Source organism: Typopeltis vanoorti, chromosome 9 (genome assembly GCF_054136105.1).
Source record: "Typopeltis vanoorti isolate ZY-2024b chromosome 9, IOZ_Tvanoo_1.0, whole genome shotgun sequence".
NCBI classification, from domain to species: domain Eukaryota; kingdom Metazoa; phylum Arthropoda; class Arachnida; order Uropygi; family Thelyphonidae; genus Typopeltis; species Typopeltis vanoorti.
Window position 1 is genome coordinate 48,449,795 of NC_143557.1, and position 14,677 is coordinate 48,464,471.

The following is a 14,677-nucleotide window of genomic DNA, read 5'->3' on the forward strand; positions in this document are numbered from 1 at the left end:
GTTGTGGTGAAGGTACTACAGAGATTAGCGAGCACCAGGATACAGAAATGGGTTGATAATAGCAGTATTCTCTGTGGTTGTCAGCATGGATTTGTCACATGGAGATCATATTTTACTAACTTACGAGAGGGGCTAAAAAATTCTGATGAATATCTAGAACAAAAATTATATTAAAGCAACTCTTCTCATATATCCTAAAAGAAAAAGAACAAATTATTACAATTTGATGAAACATGGGGATTAAAGGGTTTTAAGATATATTCTTTCTTACTGTTATATCAGCTGATTTAATATCACTTTTGTTTTAGGTGTTTATCAGAACTTTTCTAGCCCCCCCCCCACACACACACCTGTACTTAAGTACTATAACAAGGTGACAAATGTCTTGGATAATGGAGATGCATATACAGTGGTATACGTATATTCTGCAAAAGCGTTTGATAGACTGCCACATGACATGCTGACAAGCTGTTAAATAAATTGAAATGGATGGGAATGGATAACAGACTTCTGAGTTGCAACAGTAACTGGCTGTATGATAGGCATCAGAAAGTTGTACAGGGTGTTCGGGATAAATTTGACATATTTATAATTAATTATATTTTTCCGTAAGTTACATGTATTAACACACACTTCTCTTCATTTAAAAGTTTGGACCCTTCTTCATTCATATACAAGATGTCAGAAAGGATGGATAGCTGGAACCCACCTGAATCATGGAAGAGAATAACTTGTATCATGATGATTCGTGCCCGCCATCAAAATAAGGATATTACGACTGCTGCCCAATGCTCCCTGAATACAGTAAAAACAATCAGGCATGAACTAGAGACTTGCAATGGTGACTACGAGGATGTAGCAAGAAGAAAGATCCCTAGCAGACGATCTGATTGCGTTCGTACAGCAGAATTCCTCGCAAATCTGCAGGAACAGGTGTTGAAGAACCCTGGCATTGGAATTCGGGCTTTGTTCGTGGAGTTGCTAACTGTAGTCAAGCCCTGGATAACAAGGGTAGCCAATGGTAGGCCGTATGTATGGCAGCAGGATTCGGCCCCTTGCCACACCTCTGGGAAAAGTCAAAAATGGTTGTCTGAAAATTTCTACGACTTCACCAGTCCAAATGTTTGGCCTCCAAACTCCCCAGACCTTAACCCCATGGATTATTTTGTATGGGGCGCAGTTGAAAAAGACACCAATCGCACTTCCAGTAATACAAAAGCCCAGTTAATGGATAAAATTAAAACAGTTTTTGCGGCCCTTCCCAGGGAGACTGTAGCATCAGCTTGTTCGAGGTTCCGAAGCAGAATTGAAGCTGTGATCGATGCTAATGGTGGTTATTTTGAGTAAATCTTGTTGATAGTATTGTAATTAACTCTGCCTGTAATGTTTTTTTGTCAATTCATTAAATTTAATAGATACAAAGAAGATTTTCTTTTTCCTTACGAAACTGTCAAATTTATCCCGAACACCCTGTATATGTGAGTGTAATTCCCAAAAGAGGAAGTCACTAGTCTTGTGCTTCAGGTGTCACTTTTGGGACCACTGTTGTTCAGTTTGTATATTAATGATAATGGCAGGGCCATACTTATGCACAGGAACATGAGGCTCTAGCTGAGGGCCCTGAAAAATTAGGGCCAATTTAAGGGCTGCAAACAATGAGGAAGGGGGGGGGGCCCAGAGCAATCTAGCATCAAGGCCCCACCTACCTTGGGAAAAGTGTAAGTACAGCCCTGGATATTGGGATGGATTTAACTGGTGATATGGAGCTGTTTGCAGATGATGCAAAACTGAAGAGAGATGTTATGGCCTTACAGGAGAACTTAAATAGATTGCATGAATGGGCAGGTTGGTGGAACTGCAGTTAAATGTTGCAAAGTGTAAGGTTTTGAAATTTGGTAAGCAATGATGAGATGCAAAGTATACACTCGGTGGGGAAACTTTAAAGGAGGTATAGGAAATGAGAGATCTGTGAGTGGTGTGGATAAGGACTTGAAATTCAGCAGCCACATTGCACAAGTTGTGAAGACATCACATCACATCAGAAAATGATGTGGACACCAGGGTCCTCCCCACAATGATGGGGAGAACCCTGGTGTGCAGAAATAAAAAAGTAATGATGCTACTGCATAAGGCCTTGATCAGGCAACATATAGTTATTGTGCACCAATTTGATCACTGGGTTTTCATAATGACAAGGATATGTTAGAAAGGGTCCAGAGAAGATTCACAAAAGTGACCAGTGGTCTTTGGAATGTTTAGTATAAGGACAAATTGGGAGAATGTAAATTGCAAAGCCTCGTAAATAAAAGGGGGGATACGATTGAGGCATAAGTTAGTCAGGGGTTGTTATCAGGTTGACATGGATGAGATTTTTTTTTCTTTGTCATAGAATAGAATCACATCACAGAGAATTGAAATGGTAATCTTTTGGTGGATTTTATTAATAGAAAATTTACAAATGCTGTCATTTCATATCTGTAATGAACAAGCTGTCATTAAATATTTGTTATCTTCATTTTTCAAAGCATTAGTTTTGGATATCAACATTTTCAACCATGTCAGCACTTGAAATGCAAGTGAAGGTTCTGTACCAAATAATAAAAATAAACACTATCTGGTTTGTGCTCTATTCTTTGCACAACTACTGCAGTTTCACAGGTTTCAACCATATAAATGCTTTGGAAATTATATTATTTAAACACTGTTTAGACTGAAACCATTCCATGGCAAAGATGAACTGAATCAATTTAAATCTTTAATCGTTTTCTGACACTGAATATTCCTAATTTTTTTAGCGTATATTCATCTGTGGAGAGAAGACGATAAAGAATTCCGGAAGGAGGGAACTGTAATCTTTTGTAATAAGTATTTCAAAGATAACTACTGGAGATATATTCAACACTTAGTACATAACATTACAAATAGAGTTATAAATTATTATACACAAATCATGTAAACAAAAAAAAAAAAAAAAAAGAACAAATACCATTAGAATATGAGCACCATTCAATAAGTGCACTTAATGGAATGTTTTCTCCTTCACTATAACTGCTGTCAGCATTTTCATTATCAGATCTGCTTGGAGACATTCCTAGAGTATTGGGCTCACTTAAATGACATTTCTTCAGTGCAGTAAATAGTTCATCAGGTACATATTTGTCTTTATTCTGTTAAAAAAAAAAATATATATATATATATATATATGTGAAATACTGAATGTTTAAAAATTGAATAACAGTCATAACTAATAACTGGAAAATTCCTTCAATTTCTTAACTGTTACCCATTGGGCAAAAAATTATAATTCCAATATACAGGGTGCTCGGGATAAATTTGACATATTTATAATTAATTATATTTTTCCGTAAGTTACATGTATTAACACACACTTCTCTTCATTTAAAAGTTTGGACCCTTCTTCATTCATATACAAGATGTCAGAAAGGATGGATAGCTGGAACCCACCTGAATCATGGAAGAGAATAACTTGTATCATGATGATTCGTGCCCGCCATCAAAATAAGGATATTACGACTGCTGCCCAATGCTCCCTGAATACAGTAAAAACAATCAGGCATGAACTAGAGACTTGCAATGGTGACTACGAGGATGTAGCAAGAAGAAAGATCCCTAGCAGACGATCTGATTGCGTTCGTACAGCAGAATTCCTCGCAAATCTGCAGGAACAGGTGTTGAAGAACCCTGGCATTGGAATTCGGGCTTTGTTCGTGGAGTTGCTAACTGTAGTCAAGCCCTGGATAACAAGGGTAGCCAATGGTAGGCCGTATGTATGGCAGCAGGATTCGGCCCCTTGCCACACCTCTGGGAAAAGTCAAAAATGGTTGTCTGAAAATTTCTACGACTTCACCAGTCCAAATGTTTGGCCTCCAAACTCCCCAGACCTTAACCCCATGGATTATTTTGTATGGGGCACAGTTGAAAAAGACACCAATCGCACTTCCAGTAATACAAAAGCCCAGTTAATGGATAAAATTAAAACAGTTTTTGCGGCCCTTCCCAGGGAGACTGTAGCATCAGCTTGTTCGAGGTTCCGAAGCAGAATTGAAGCTGTGATCGATGCTAATGGTGGTTATTTTGAGTAAATCTTGTTGATAGTATTGTAATTAACTCTGCCTGTAATGTTTTTTTGTCAATTCATTAAATTTAATAGATACAAAGAAGATTTTCTTTTTCCTTACGAAACTGTCAAATTTATCCCGAACACCCTGTACATAATATATAGAACAGATATATACCAGTGAATAAGGTATATATCTTAATATATATATATCTTATATATATTAAGTATATATCTTAGAATAAGTGAATTTGGTTTCATCCTTTATCTAAGTATAAGCAAACAAAGTTTGTGCATGAAATAACTTCATAACTGGGCTACTTGTATATTGAGGCTAATGACTTCACATCAGCTGCCTTAGTATCCCATAATGCAATGCACATATCCTTATGGATATGTATGATGCTATGCATTAAGGGAAGGGCCACTACCCAAACCGGTTTCTACCTTTATTGAGGTCTCTTGGCATCCATCTCAGGGTCTGGCTCCCACTGAACAGACCTCAATAAAGGTCGAAAACGGTCTGGGTAGTGGTCCTTCCCTTAATGCATAGCATTGCATAGCATCATACATGCAAATATAGTTCAAAGCACATCTCCACAAGGAGATGTGCTTTGCATTATGGGAGATACTAAGGCAAGTGATCAGAGCTTAGTCCACCTTTACCACGAGTTACCTCAAACCTGAAAATACTTCAGGCACAAATTTAGTTTACTTGTTTGTTTGCTTACTTGGGAAAATAAGATTAAAACCAAGTTTATAAAATTTCTTGGTATCTTTAGCATATAGTGTACCAAGGTAAAAAACTTTCTACATCTTTCTCTCATTCTGAGATTTTTATTTAATAACATCAAAGCACCCTGTGGCAACTCATATAAGTAAATATAAGTTCTGCATTATTTCAACTTTGGTATCCATCTCAGGGCCTGGCTCCCACTGAAGAGACCTCAATAAAGGTCAAAACTGGTCTGGGTAGTGGCCTTTCCCTTAATGCATAGCATCATACATTTCCGCAAGATGTGCTTTGCATTATGGGAGATACTAAGGCAAGTGATCAGAGCTTAGTCCACCTTTACCATGAGTTGCCTCAGACCTGAAAACACTTCAGGCACAAACTTAGCTTACTTGCTTGTTTGCTTACTTGAGAAAATAGGATTAAAACCAAGTTTATAAAATTTCTTGGTATCTTTAACATATATATATATATATATATTTATAAAGAATTGAATGACTAGAACCGAGATTTAAGTAAAAAGGTTTTAACATAAAAACACGACTAGTTTCAGCTTGTAACAGCCTTCATCAGGTGACATTATAAAAGAAAGAAAAAAGAAAAAACACTAAAACACTGAAGCTTAAATAAACTATGAACATCATAGAGAGTCTCTATACATAATTGACACTAAATCGTTGTGGTTGTATTTAAAGCTGTTCTTTCGACCACAACGATTTAGTGTCAATTATGTATAGAGACTCTCTATGATGTTCATAGTTTATTTAAGCTTCAGTGTTTTATCTTTTTTCTATAATGTCACCTGATGAAGGCTGTTACAAGCCGAAACTAGTCGTGTTTTAATATTAAAACCTTTTTACTTAAATCTCAGTTCTAGTCATTCAATTCTTTATAAAAATATGTATGTTAACCGAGTTAATGATCATTCTTTCATATATATATATATATATATAAAAATGCTTGGTACCTTTAACATGTATATATATATATATATATATATACATGTTAAAGGTACCAAGCAATTTTAAAACCTTGATTTTAATCCTTTTTCCCAAGTAAGCAAACAGACAAGTAAGTCAAGTTTGCACCTGAACGTGGTTCAAGACTTATGGTGGTGCAACACCAAGGCAACTCTTGGTAAAGATGGATTAAGTTCTGATCACTTTCCTTAGTATTTCCCATAAATGTAAAACACATCTCCTAGGACCTAGAAGATGTATGATGTTATACATTATGGGTGGGGGGTCACTACCCAGATCAGTTTCAACCTTTATAGAGGTCTCATCAGTGATTAGGCAGACCCTGAAATGCCAAGGGATAAGTAATACAGAGTTTATCAATTTTACCTATGCAAGTTGCCACTAGGTGCTTTGACCTTATTAATTAAGAATCTCCAGATGAGAGAAAGATGTGAAAAATTTTTTTACCTTGGGTATAATATATGTTAAAGATACCAAGTAATTTTATATATATATATATATATATATATATACACACACACACATACATATATATACATCTTCCTTTTTCCCTCTTTTACCTTGCGGTGTTGAGGATTTTCTATTCATTTAACCGCAACCGTATACAAGGATAAGGTGGTTAGCCCTATATCTCCCAGTGTATCTTATGTCTGTAGAAGCATTGAGTTCTCAAGGTTGGTTTGCCTGCTTGCAGGATGAAAAACCCCAGATAAACTGGGGAGAAAAACCCTGCAGTCCACGCCCAAGACTGGCTCACTTGGCTATGTCTGAGAAAGATCCTAAGCTCCTCACGTCAGCGATGGGAATAGAACTTTGGACACTTCTTTCCCAGGCATATGGTTGGAAAGTGCACAGCCACTGGGCTAACCACGTGGACTGTGTGTGTGTGTGTGTGTGTGTGTGTGTGTGTGTGTGTGTGTGTGTGTGTGTGTGTGTGTGTGTGTACTAGGGGCTCTTCCCCCTGAAGCCTAAGCTGCCCAACTCTCCATGTTCCGGACTGGTAGGCCAGTTCTCCTTGAATTCCAATGACTTGAATTTTAAAGACTCGACATTCAGGGTAGCCCCTGAGTTTCAAAACGTTTCAAATAACTTGAAAAATACGTTATATAAAAACGTTTCATAAAAAGGCTTATCATTTTATAATAACATTTAGAAAAACATTACATAAAAACCTTACAGCCTACATCTGTTTCCAATTTCAGCTTATCATTTTATAGTATAGAGTATATATATATCCTATAGATATAAAATGATGAGCCTTTTTATGAAACGTTTTTGTGTCATGTTTTTTGTCAAGTTATTTGAAACGTTTTGAAACTCAGGGGCTATCCTGAGTGTTGAGTCTTCAAAATTCAAGGAGAACCGGCTTACCAATCTGGAACTTGGAGGGGGGGCACCGTAGGCGCAGGGGGGGGAGCCCACCACTTTTGAAGACTTGAAACACAGGGTAGCCTTTGAGTGTGGAGTCTTCAAAATTCGAGTCATCAGAATTCAAGGAGAACCGGCCTACCAGTCCGGAACACAGGGGTTGGGTGCTGTATGCACCAGGGGGGCGTAGCCCCCCTGGTACATACAGCACCAATGTAGCCCGTAAAATGCAGCATGTAATCATGCTATCTACCTTGTGTAACTGTGAACTATATTTGCAAATGATTACTGTAATTATTATTATTCTGTTATATGAATTCCACATTGTGATTGTGCAAATTATAAAGATATTAAGAGTGAAATGTATAACATAAGAAATTATAGTACTCTTGCTTAAATATTATAAAATACATGCCATTTCTCTGAAAGTAATAAAAAGTGATTCAAAGTTATTGTACTGAATTGTACAGATGTTTAGTACACAATTGTAAAGTTTCATTGTTCATAAGATTACAATGCAGATGCATATAACTTCCATTATGTGAAAGTACTTATAAGCTGATATGTACACATGTATATAATATTAATAAGTAGATATGGGTAATAAAGTTAATAAAGTTAAAAAATATATTAATAATTAGTATTATAATAAATAAAATTATAATATTAATATAACATATTAATAAAAATTAATAATATTAATTACTCTTCTAATATTTGTTAATTTTATTATTAATATATTTTAAATTTATTATTAATATATTTTAAATTTATCATTAATAATAATAAATATATATATTAATATGATATAAAATAATTATTATTAATGAAATATTGATAGTAATGTTGATATTAATGATAATTCTGCAGTGGATTTTTAATAGGATTTAATGAAATTTGGCATTTAGGATCTCCATTAAATTTAATGCCAAAAAATTTGGCATTAAATTTGTGACTTGCTTCAATTTTTGTTTCAATATGAATTACTATGGCATAAACCAAAATTGGGTTGAAATGTCATAAACATGACATTTTTACATACTCAATTCCCAGGAAAAAAGTATCACCACCGCCACCACCACCACTTAAATTTAAAAAAATTAAATAAAAAGGAAGAAATATGTTAGAATTTTTAACTATATAAAATTTTCAGCTATATCACAGGCATCTTCACTATGAATTGAAAATTAAACAAAGTACAAGTAACATAACAAGACTCAACAATATTCATGTTTGACTAACACATTTTCAAAGTAGAATAGAATGGTCCAAACTGCTCTAAAAGTCCTAACAACATTTTTACATGCTATTAAAAAAAAATAACTATGAGAGGGCTGCGTGAAGAACAACAATTACCCATAAAGGGAGTAATGTAACTCAGTCAACTACAGAAGTCTCAAACACCCATCTGTCTACCTTCAACTGTTTAATGCTCACAGAGCAGTTCACTCTGATTTCTTACCCATCTATAATAGTTCAAAATCAGAGATCTCTTGGCAGTGTTGCTTTGTTTCATAATATCACGATCTCCAACCAAATCCTATCTGATTGCGGTAATTATACAACAGAGTTACATCCATTCAGCTTGCACTTATGCATATAAAAGAAAACTCCTAACAAAAGTGCGCAATTTATACAGACTCATTAAGCTCTTTATAGCTATCTCTTCTCTGGTGTATAATTCACACCCAGTGCTTGGTCAGGTGTTACAACTGTTATACAAAATAAAGATCCTTAATTTCGGTGTTCAGTTTTGTTGGATTTCCAGCCACGTCAGAATTAAGGGAAATAACATCACAGATGCAGCTGCTAGATCAGCTCATTCCTTCTCAATATCTTGTTTAATCGCTCCATACACCAACTACTATACTACAATAGCATTTCCTAAGGAAGCTGGTTAGTGTTTTGCCATTCAAAATAAATGAATACACCAAAAACAGAAAAAATCATCATTTCATTTATACATTGCAACTGCACAAATCATAAAATCAAAGTTAATAGCCCAATGGCAGTACTCCTGGCAGGAAGCACTAACAAACAAACAAACTGTATGAGATTAAACCTGAAATAGGCACTGACAGTCTAGTCAATGTACGAACAGGGGGAAAGAAGTTGTTCTAGCTAGGCTCTGTAGGCCGTTCAGGGCTGGATAACACACCTATGTGCAAAGAATGCAACACTCGTCTCACCATTAATCATATTCTGATGGAATGCCAGCACTTTATACAAGAGCCTTATATACTATACAATTTATTATTTAATAAATCATATTAACTATTTATATGCTATAACCTCCAGCCTTGTGTATTACTGTAGCCTTAGATGTGGCTTTATTTATATGTGAATGCTACACTGCTTAACTTGATCTTTGTATACATACAATTGTACATATATACTATATGCTAAGTTTTCCTCAACTGCTTGTATGCTGCTGCAGCCTCTACTGTACTTCTGTTCATATGTAGATACCACACTGTTTAATTTAATGTTGTGCATATTATCTACTAATTGACCTTGACTGCTGTAACTACTGTGGCCTTTGCTGAAGCTTTGTTTATATGTGAAAGCCACATTGTTTAACTGGACTTTTGTACATACAGATTGATTTTATCTTTGATTACCTGTGAATGGTTGTAACCTTTTAACCTCATGTATTGTTGTAACCTTTGCTGTAATTTTATGTAATGCACTGTTTAACCTTATACAATTTTATACATACTTTCATTTACATTTTGATGTACTAATGTATTTTTGATTATTTTGTGTGCTGCTGTGGCTTCTGAACCTTATGTGCAGCTGTTACTTTTGATGTAATTTTATCTATATGAAGCCTGTTTTAGTGTTTTAGTATATATCTTTATTTATTTTTTTATTTAGTAATGTATCTTTGATTATCTGTGTGCAGCTATAGCCTTTGCTGTCATTCTGTCTATGTGCAAATACTCTTTTGCTTATTTTTTTGTATCTTTCTGTAAACCTTGTGTACTGCTCCAAACTTTTGTTTTATTGGCACAAGACTACGACTACTACAGTATGTAGTAGTCGTAGTCTTGTGCCAATAAAACATAAACCAAACCAAATCTTACAGGAATTTCTTTAAATGAAGAAACAAAATAACTATTAATAATTCATTCATCCAGTGATTAGAAGGGAAGAATTTATTTTAATATGTGTCTTTATTATGCATTATTATTTTTTGTAAGAGATGTAATTTCTTCATATTGCATGGAAGCAGTGTTACTGGTTGATGAATATTCTCTCTCTACTATTGGAAAGTCGATAATTTTGCTTCCTCTATTAAATTCTCATTAAAAAAGAAAGGATGACTGAGAAAAATTGATACTTCAGTACAAGAAGTTATAGGATATTTGCTATTTAGCAATAGTAGATTATCTTATGTCTTAATTTAAAAAAAAAAAAAAATTTTAGCAATGGTCAATTTTGAATAAATAAATAAAAAGGAAAGGCTAGGTTTTAGTTTTATTATATATGTAAAGATGTTACTAAACATAAAATGCTAATGCAGTATTTCTTAGTCAGAAATTTCTTTACTAATGTTTTGTATAAAAGAAATCTTTGTATAGTTACGGCCAGTCATGAATGCAATATTTATTAGTATCAAGCAAGTAAAAAGAACTCACCTTGAATTTAGTTCTTATTTCTGCAACTTTCCAATGAGTTTTCACACTAATAAAGAACTGTAGTCTGGTTTACAACAGCAAGAGATGATTTTACTTTAGTTTTATCAACATGTAATTGCCACACCAGGCAATAGTGTGATTGTGCAAAAAGTTATTTCTAAAGAGGAAGCTGATATAGTCAGAGAGAAAAATAGAACACCTGTTGACCAGAATACATTCTGAAAGTTAGAAGCTGAGAGAAGAAATATAATTTAAAGGATAGGACGTTTCTTAAGAAAAAAAAAGGTGGAAAAAAGCATTATGAGAGAGATAAACAGTTATCCCAAAATTAATGAATGAATTTCATTTAAAGGAAGCTAAATTGGAGTGTAGATAAAAGTAACAAGAAATATTATATGAGCAACGGCAATTCCTTTTGACATGTTAAGCAGCAAACTAAATCTAGTTAAACACTGTAAACTTGAAAGTAATAAACTTTCTGCGATCAAGGATAAAGAAGAAGTTTCCAGAAGAAAAAAAAGGAAACTAAAATTATTTTTACATTCCAAAGAATTAGTAAAAGGAACTGATATGTTAGAGAAGATATGACAGAAGAAATATTATTTTATTCAAGAAAGGGTGTGCACAAATAATTTTTTTTTTCCCAAAGAGAAACAGGTGTAAGTTAATTATATTTTAATGGCCACTGTTGAGAGAGGAAGAAATTGTGCTTGATAAGTTTGAAGTCAACTCCTTTTATGTGTGTGTTCTCATCAAATCCTGTGCTATTGAAGTAGGACAAAATCTTGTGTGATGTTTAATGTAAAGTTTGTGAGCCCTTTTCTTTCTAGTTTATGAGTTTTATTTATAATGCAGATTTGTATATAGTGCTTGTGCAATTAACATTTAACATGCATACTGTTATGCCCATATAATGCTATACTTTATATTAATATTATTTGTTTGTAAATAAAGATATTGATTTTGAATTTACTTTCGCTCTCTCAATCTCTTTAATTCTTAAGTTAACTAATTTTTATAAGAATATCCCAGATCTGAGTCTGTGTTATTAACTGAAAAGGAAAGGAAAAGGAAAAGACAAACCATGCTGGAATACCACAGACAACAAAGTGATATAATTTAGATTCTCTGCTTAATCAAGTCAAAGACGGAATCAACTCAAAGAAAATTTACTTTGATATAATTTAGATCTTAATGCTTAATCAAGTCAAAGACCTAATCTACTCAAAGAAAATTTACTTGACGTTACTTGGATTGCAGTTTGATGGTTACTGTTATGTTCTTTCTTAGCTTATATATGAGGGCTGTTCAATAAGTAATAAGACTAATTTTACTGTCGTGAAACCACTCATCACAATATTAATTTCTGTGGAATAAAAAAATGTTGCTGTCTGTATTAACAAAAGAGGTTGATAGATGGCGCATATGGGCTGATGTGCCAGCGTGTCACGTGACTAAACGCAAGCTTGTTTCAGCGCGCCTACAAGCCGCAACCAGTCGTCGAAATGGAAGTGTCCTTGGAACAGTGTTATGCAATTAAATTTTGTGTGCGTTTGCAAAAATCGGCAACGGACACTTTTAACATGATACGCGAAGCTTTCCACAATGAAGCAATGTCGAGGGCAAGTGTTTTTCACTGGCATAAAACTTTTAAGAAAGGAAGGCAAAATGTGGAAGATCTTGAACGTGAGGGAAGACCTTCAACATCCATCACAGAGACGATGATCAACACAGCAGCGATTATCATCAAGGAGGATTGCAGAATTACAGTACGCCAGCTGCATGTTGTCCTGAATATTTCTGTGGGAAGTGTTCACTCAATCATGGCTGAACATTTGGGACTGAAACGTGTTTGCACCCGATGGATTCCCAAACTCTTGACACCGGAGCAAATGCAGCATCGAGTGGATGTGTGCACAGAATGGAAAGAAAGACTGGAACAAGAAGGCAACAACTTCTTAAAACACATCATTACAGCAGATGAAGCTTGGTTGTATTACTATAACCCTACAATGAAACAACAAAGCAGTGAATGGAAGCATCCATCTTCACCTACCCCCAAGAAAGCAAAAAACTGTAAAATCAGCTGGTAAAGTTATGACCATAATGTTTTTTGACTACGAAGGCATTGTTTACCAACACGTTGTAGAACAAGGGAATACTGTAAACGGCTCATACTATGCGGATGTTTTATGGACAATGGTACAGCTCATCAAAAGGAAGTGTCCATTGCTGAAGAATGGTTTCTTATTGCACCACGATAATGCAAGGCCACATATTGCTGGTTGTGTAGTGGACATTTTGCAGAAGAACAACATAGATATCATACCACACCCTTCATACAGTCCTGATCTTGCACCATGCGATTTCTGGCTGTTTCCTCAGCTCAAGAAACGACTAAGAGACTGCCATTTCGAAAGCAACAAAGCATGTGTAAAAGCTGCGGAGGCGGTTTTGAAAGAACTCTCAAAAAACGGACTTTCATATGTGTTTAAGAAGTGGACGCAACGTTGGGACAAATGCATTGCATCGCACGGTAGTTACTTCGAAAAATACATACCATGTAAATGATGACGATTAAAGGTAATCTGTTTTCTGTATAAATATAGTCTTATAACTTATTGAACAGCCTATGTATTTCTCATTATGAATATGCTTAATTCAGTTGAGCTTAATGTACAGATTTATTTATTATGCAATTTAAACTGAAAGAAAGAGTGTGAGAGTGAATTAATTATTAATTTACAGTTTAATGAGTTTTGTATGTGTGATTACTAAATGAGTTGTATATAATTACTGTAAATAATATTTGATTAAATAAATTATTTATTTGAACATAGTTGGAGTAATTTCTGATTTCAGCTAGAATAATTAATAACATTTCTTTGTATCGAGTTGAATATTTGAGTCTGAGATTAGTAATAGCATTTCCTAAGGGAAGCCGATTAGTGTTTTGCCATTCAAAATAAATTAATACACCAAAAACAGAAAAAATCATGATTTCATTTATACATTGCAACTGCACATTAAATAAAATACAATCTTATATTGATGTCTTTCAAGATACTCTATAAACATAATATAAAGCTTAATTGCTATGAACAGAGTTATTATTTATAAATAAGTACAGAGTAAGAGTATTATTTTTATAAATGAAATATTAAAATACTGACTACTGCTTTCAAAAGAAATATGTTTTCAGCATATTTCTAACCTTAGAGTGAAATTTCAATACTGAATTCAGCAATTTTTGATATCTTACCTCTTTCTTTAATTCTTTACTTTTGTTTTTCTTTAATGATGATTCTTTTCGGATTTTGGATCTTTTTCTGGATTTGAAGTTCCCACAGTTTTTAGTATTTGACTTAGATGGCTAAAATGTTTAAAATAAAGTATTGATATTAATTTGTTTTATAATCAAGAAATCATGCTTACTCAGTTCTTTTCTCAGCTCAGAACTGGGTTTTTACTGTTTTATTTTTATTTATGATTCATTTTAAAATTAAAAGCAACTTTACTTTACTAAACAAATGTACTAAGAGTATGATAATATCAATAGAGTAAACAGGGAAAATTACTTACTTTATTGTCTGATGCTAAATTGCAAGTTGGCTGAGTCGGTTGTGGAAATGAAATTTCCTCTTTACAAAGATTTGCATCATTTTCTTCAGAAAAATTGCTATGTGGTGGTTTTGGCTCAGTATCTTTAATATAAAGGCTTTCATTACAGCACTTATCCCATAAGTCACTACTGCTGTTTAAAGATCCTGCTGACAACTCCATCTATTTATGCAATTATTGAATAAATGATTTGTCAGAAATATTAATATGTTCATATAAATAAATATCCATTTGCAATGTCTGCTCATCTGAAAAT

At 34.1% G+C, this 14,677-nt stretch overlaps 1 protein-coding gene across 1 annotated transcript in view; it reads right to left on the reverse strand.

Annotated features, from left to right (window-relative positions):
- LOC150103022 (uncharacterized) overlaps nucleotides 1-14,677 on the reverse strand; it is a 435,119-nt gene that overhangs the window by 108,610 nt on the left and 311,832 nt on the right. The window contains exons 20-22 of the mRNA XM_090398054.1: nucleotides 14,383-14,583; nucleotides 14,063-14,173; nucleotides 2,987-3,167 (exon numbers count right to left, since the gene is read on the reverse strand). Coding sequence (XP_090254180.1) covers nucleotides 2,987-3,167; nucleotides 14,063-14,173; nucleotides 14,383-14,583 — 493 coding nt within the window. The remainder of the gene's footprint in view (nucleotides 1-2,986; nucleotides 3,168-14,062; nucleotides 14,174-14,382; nucleotides 14,584-14,677) is intronic.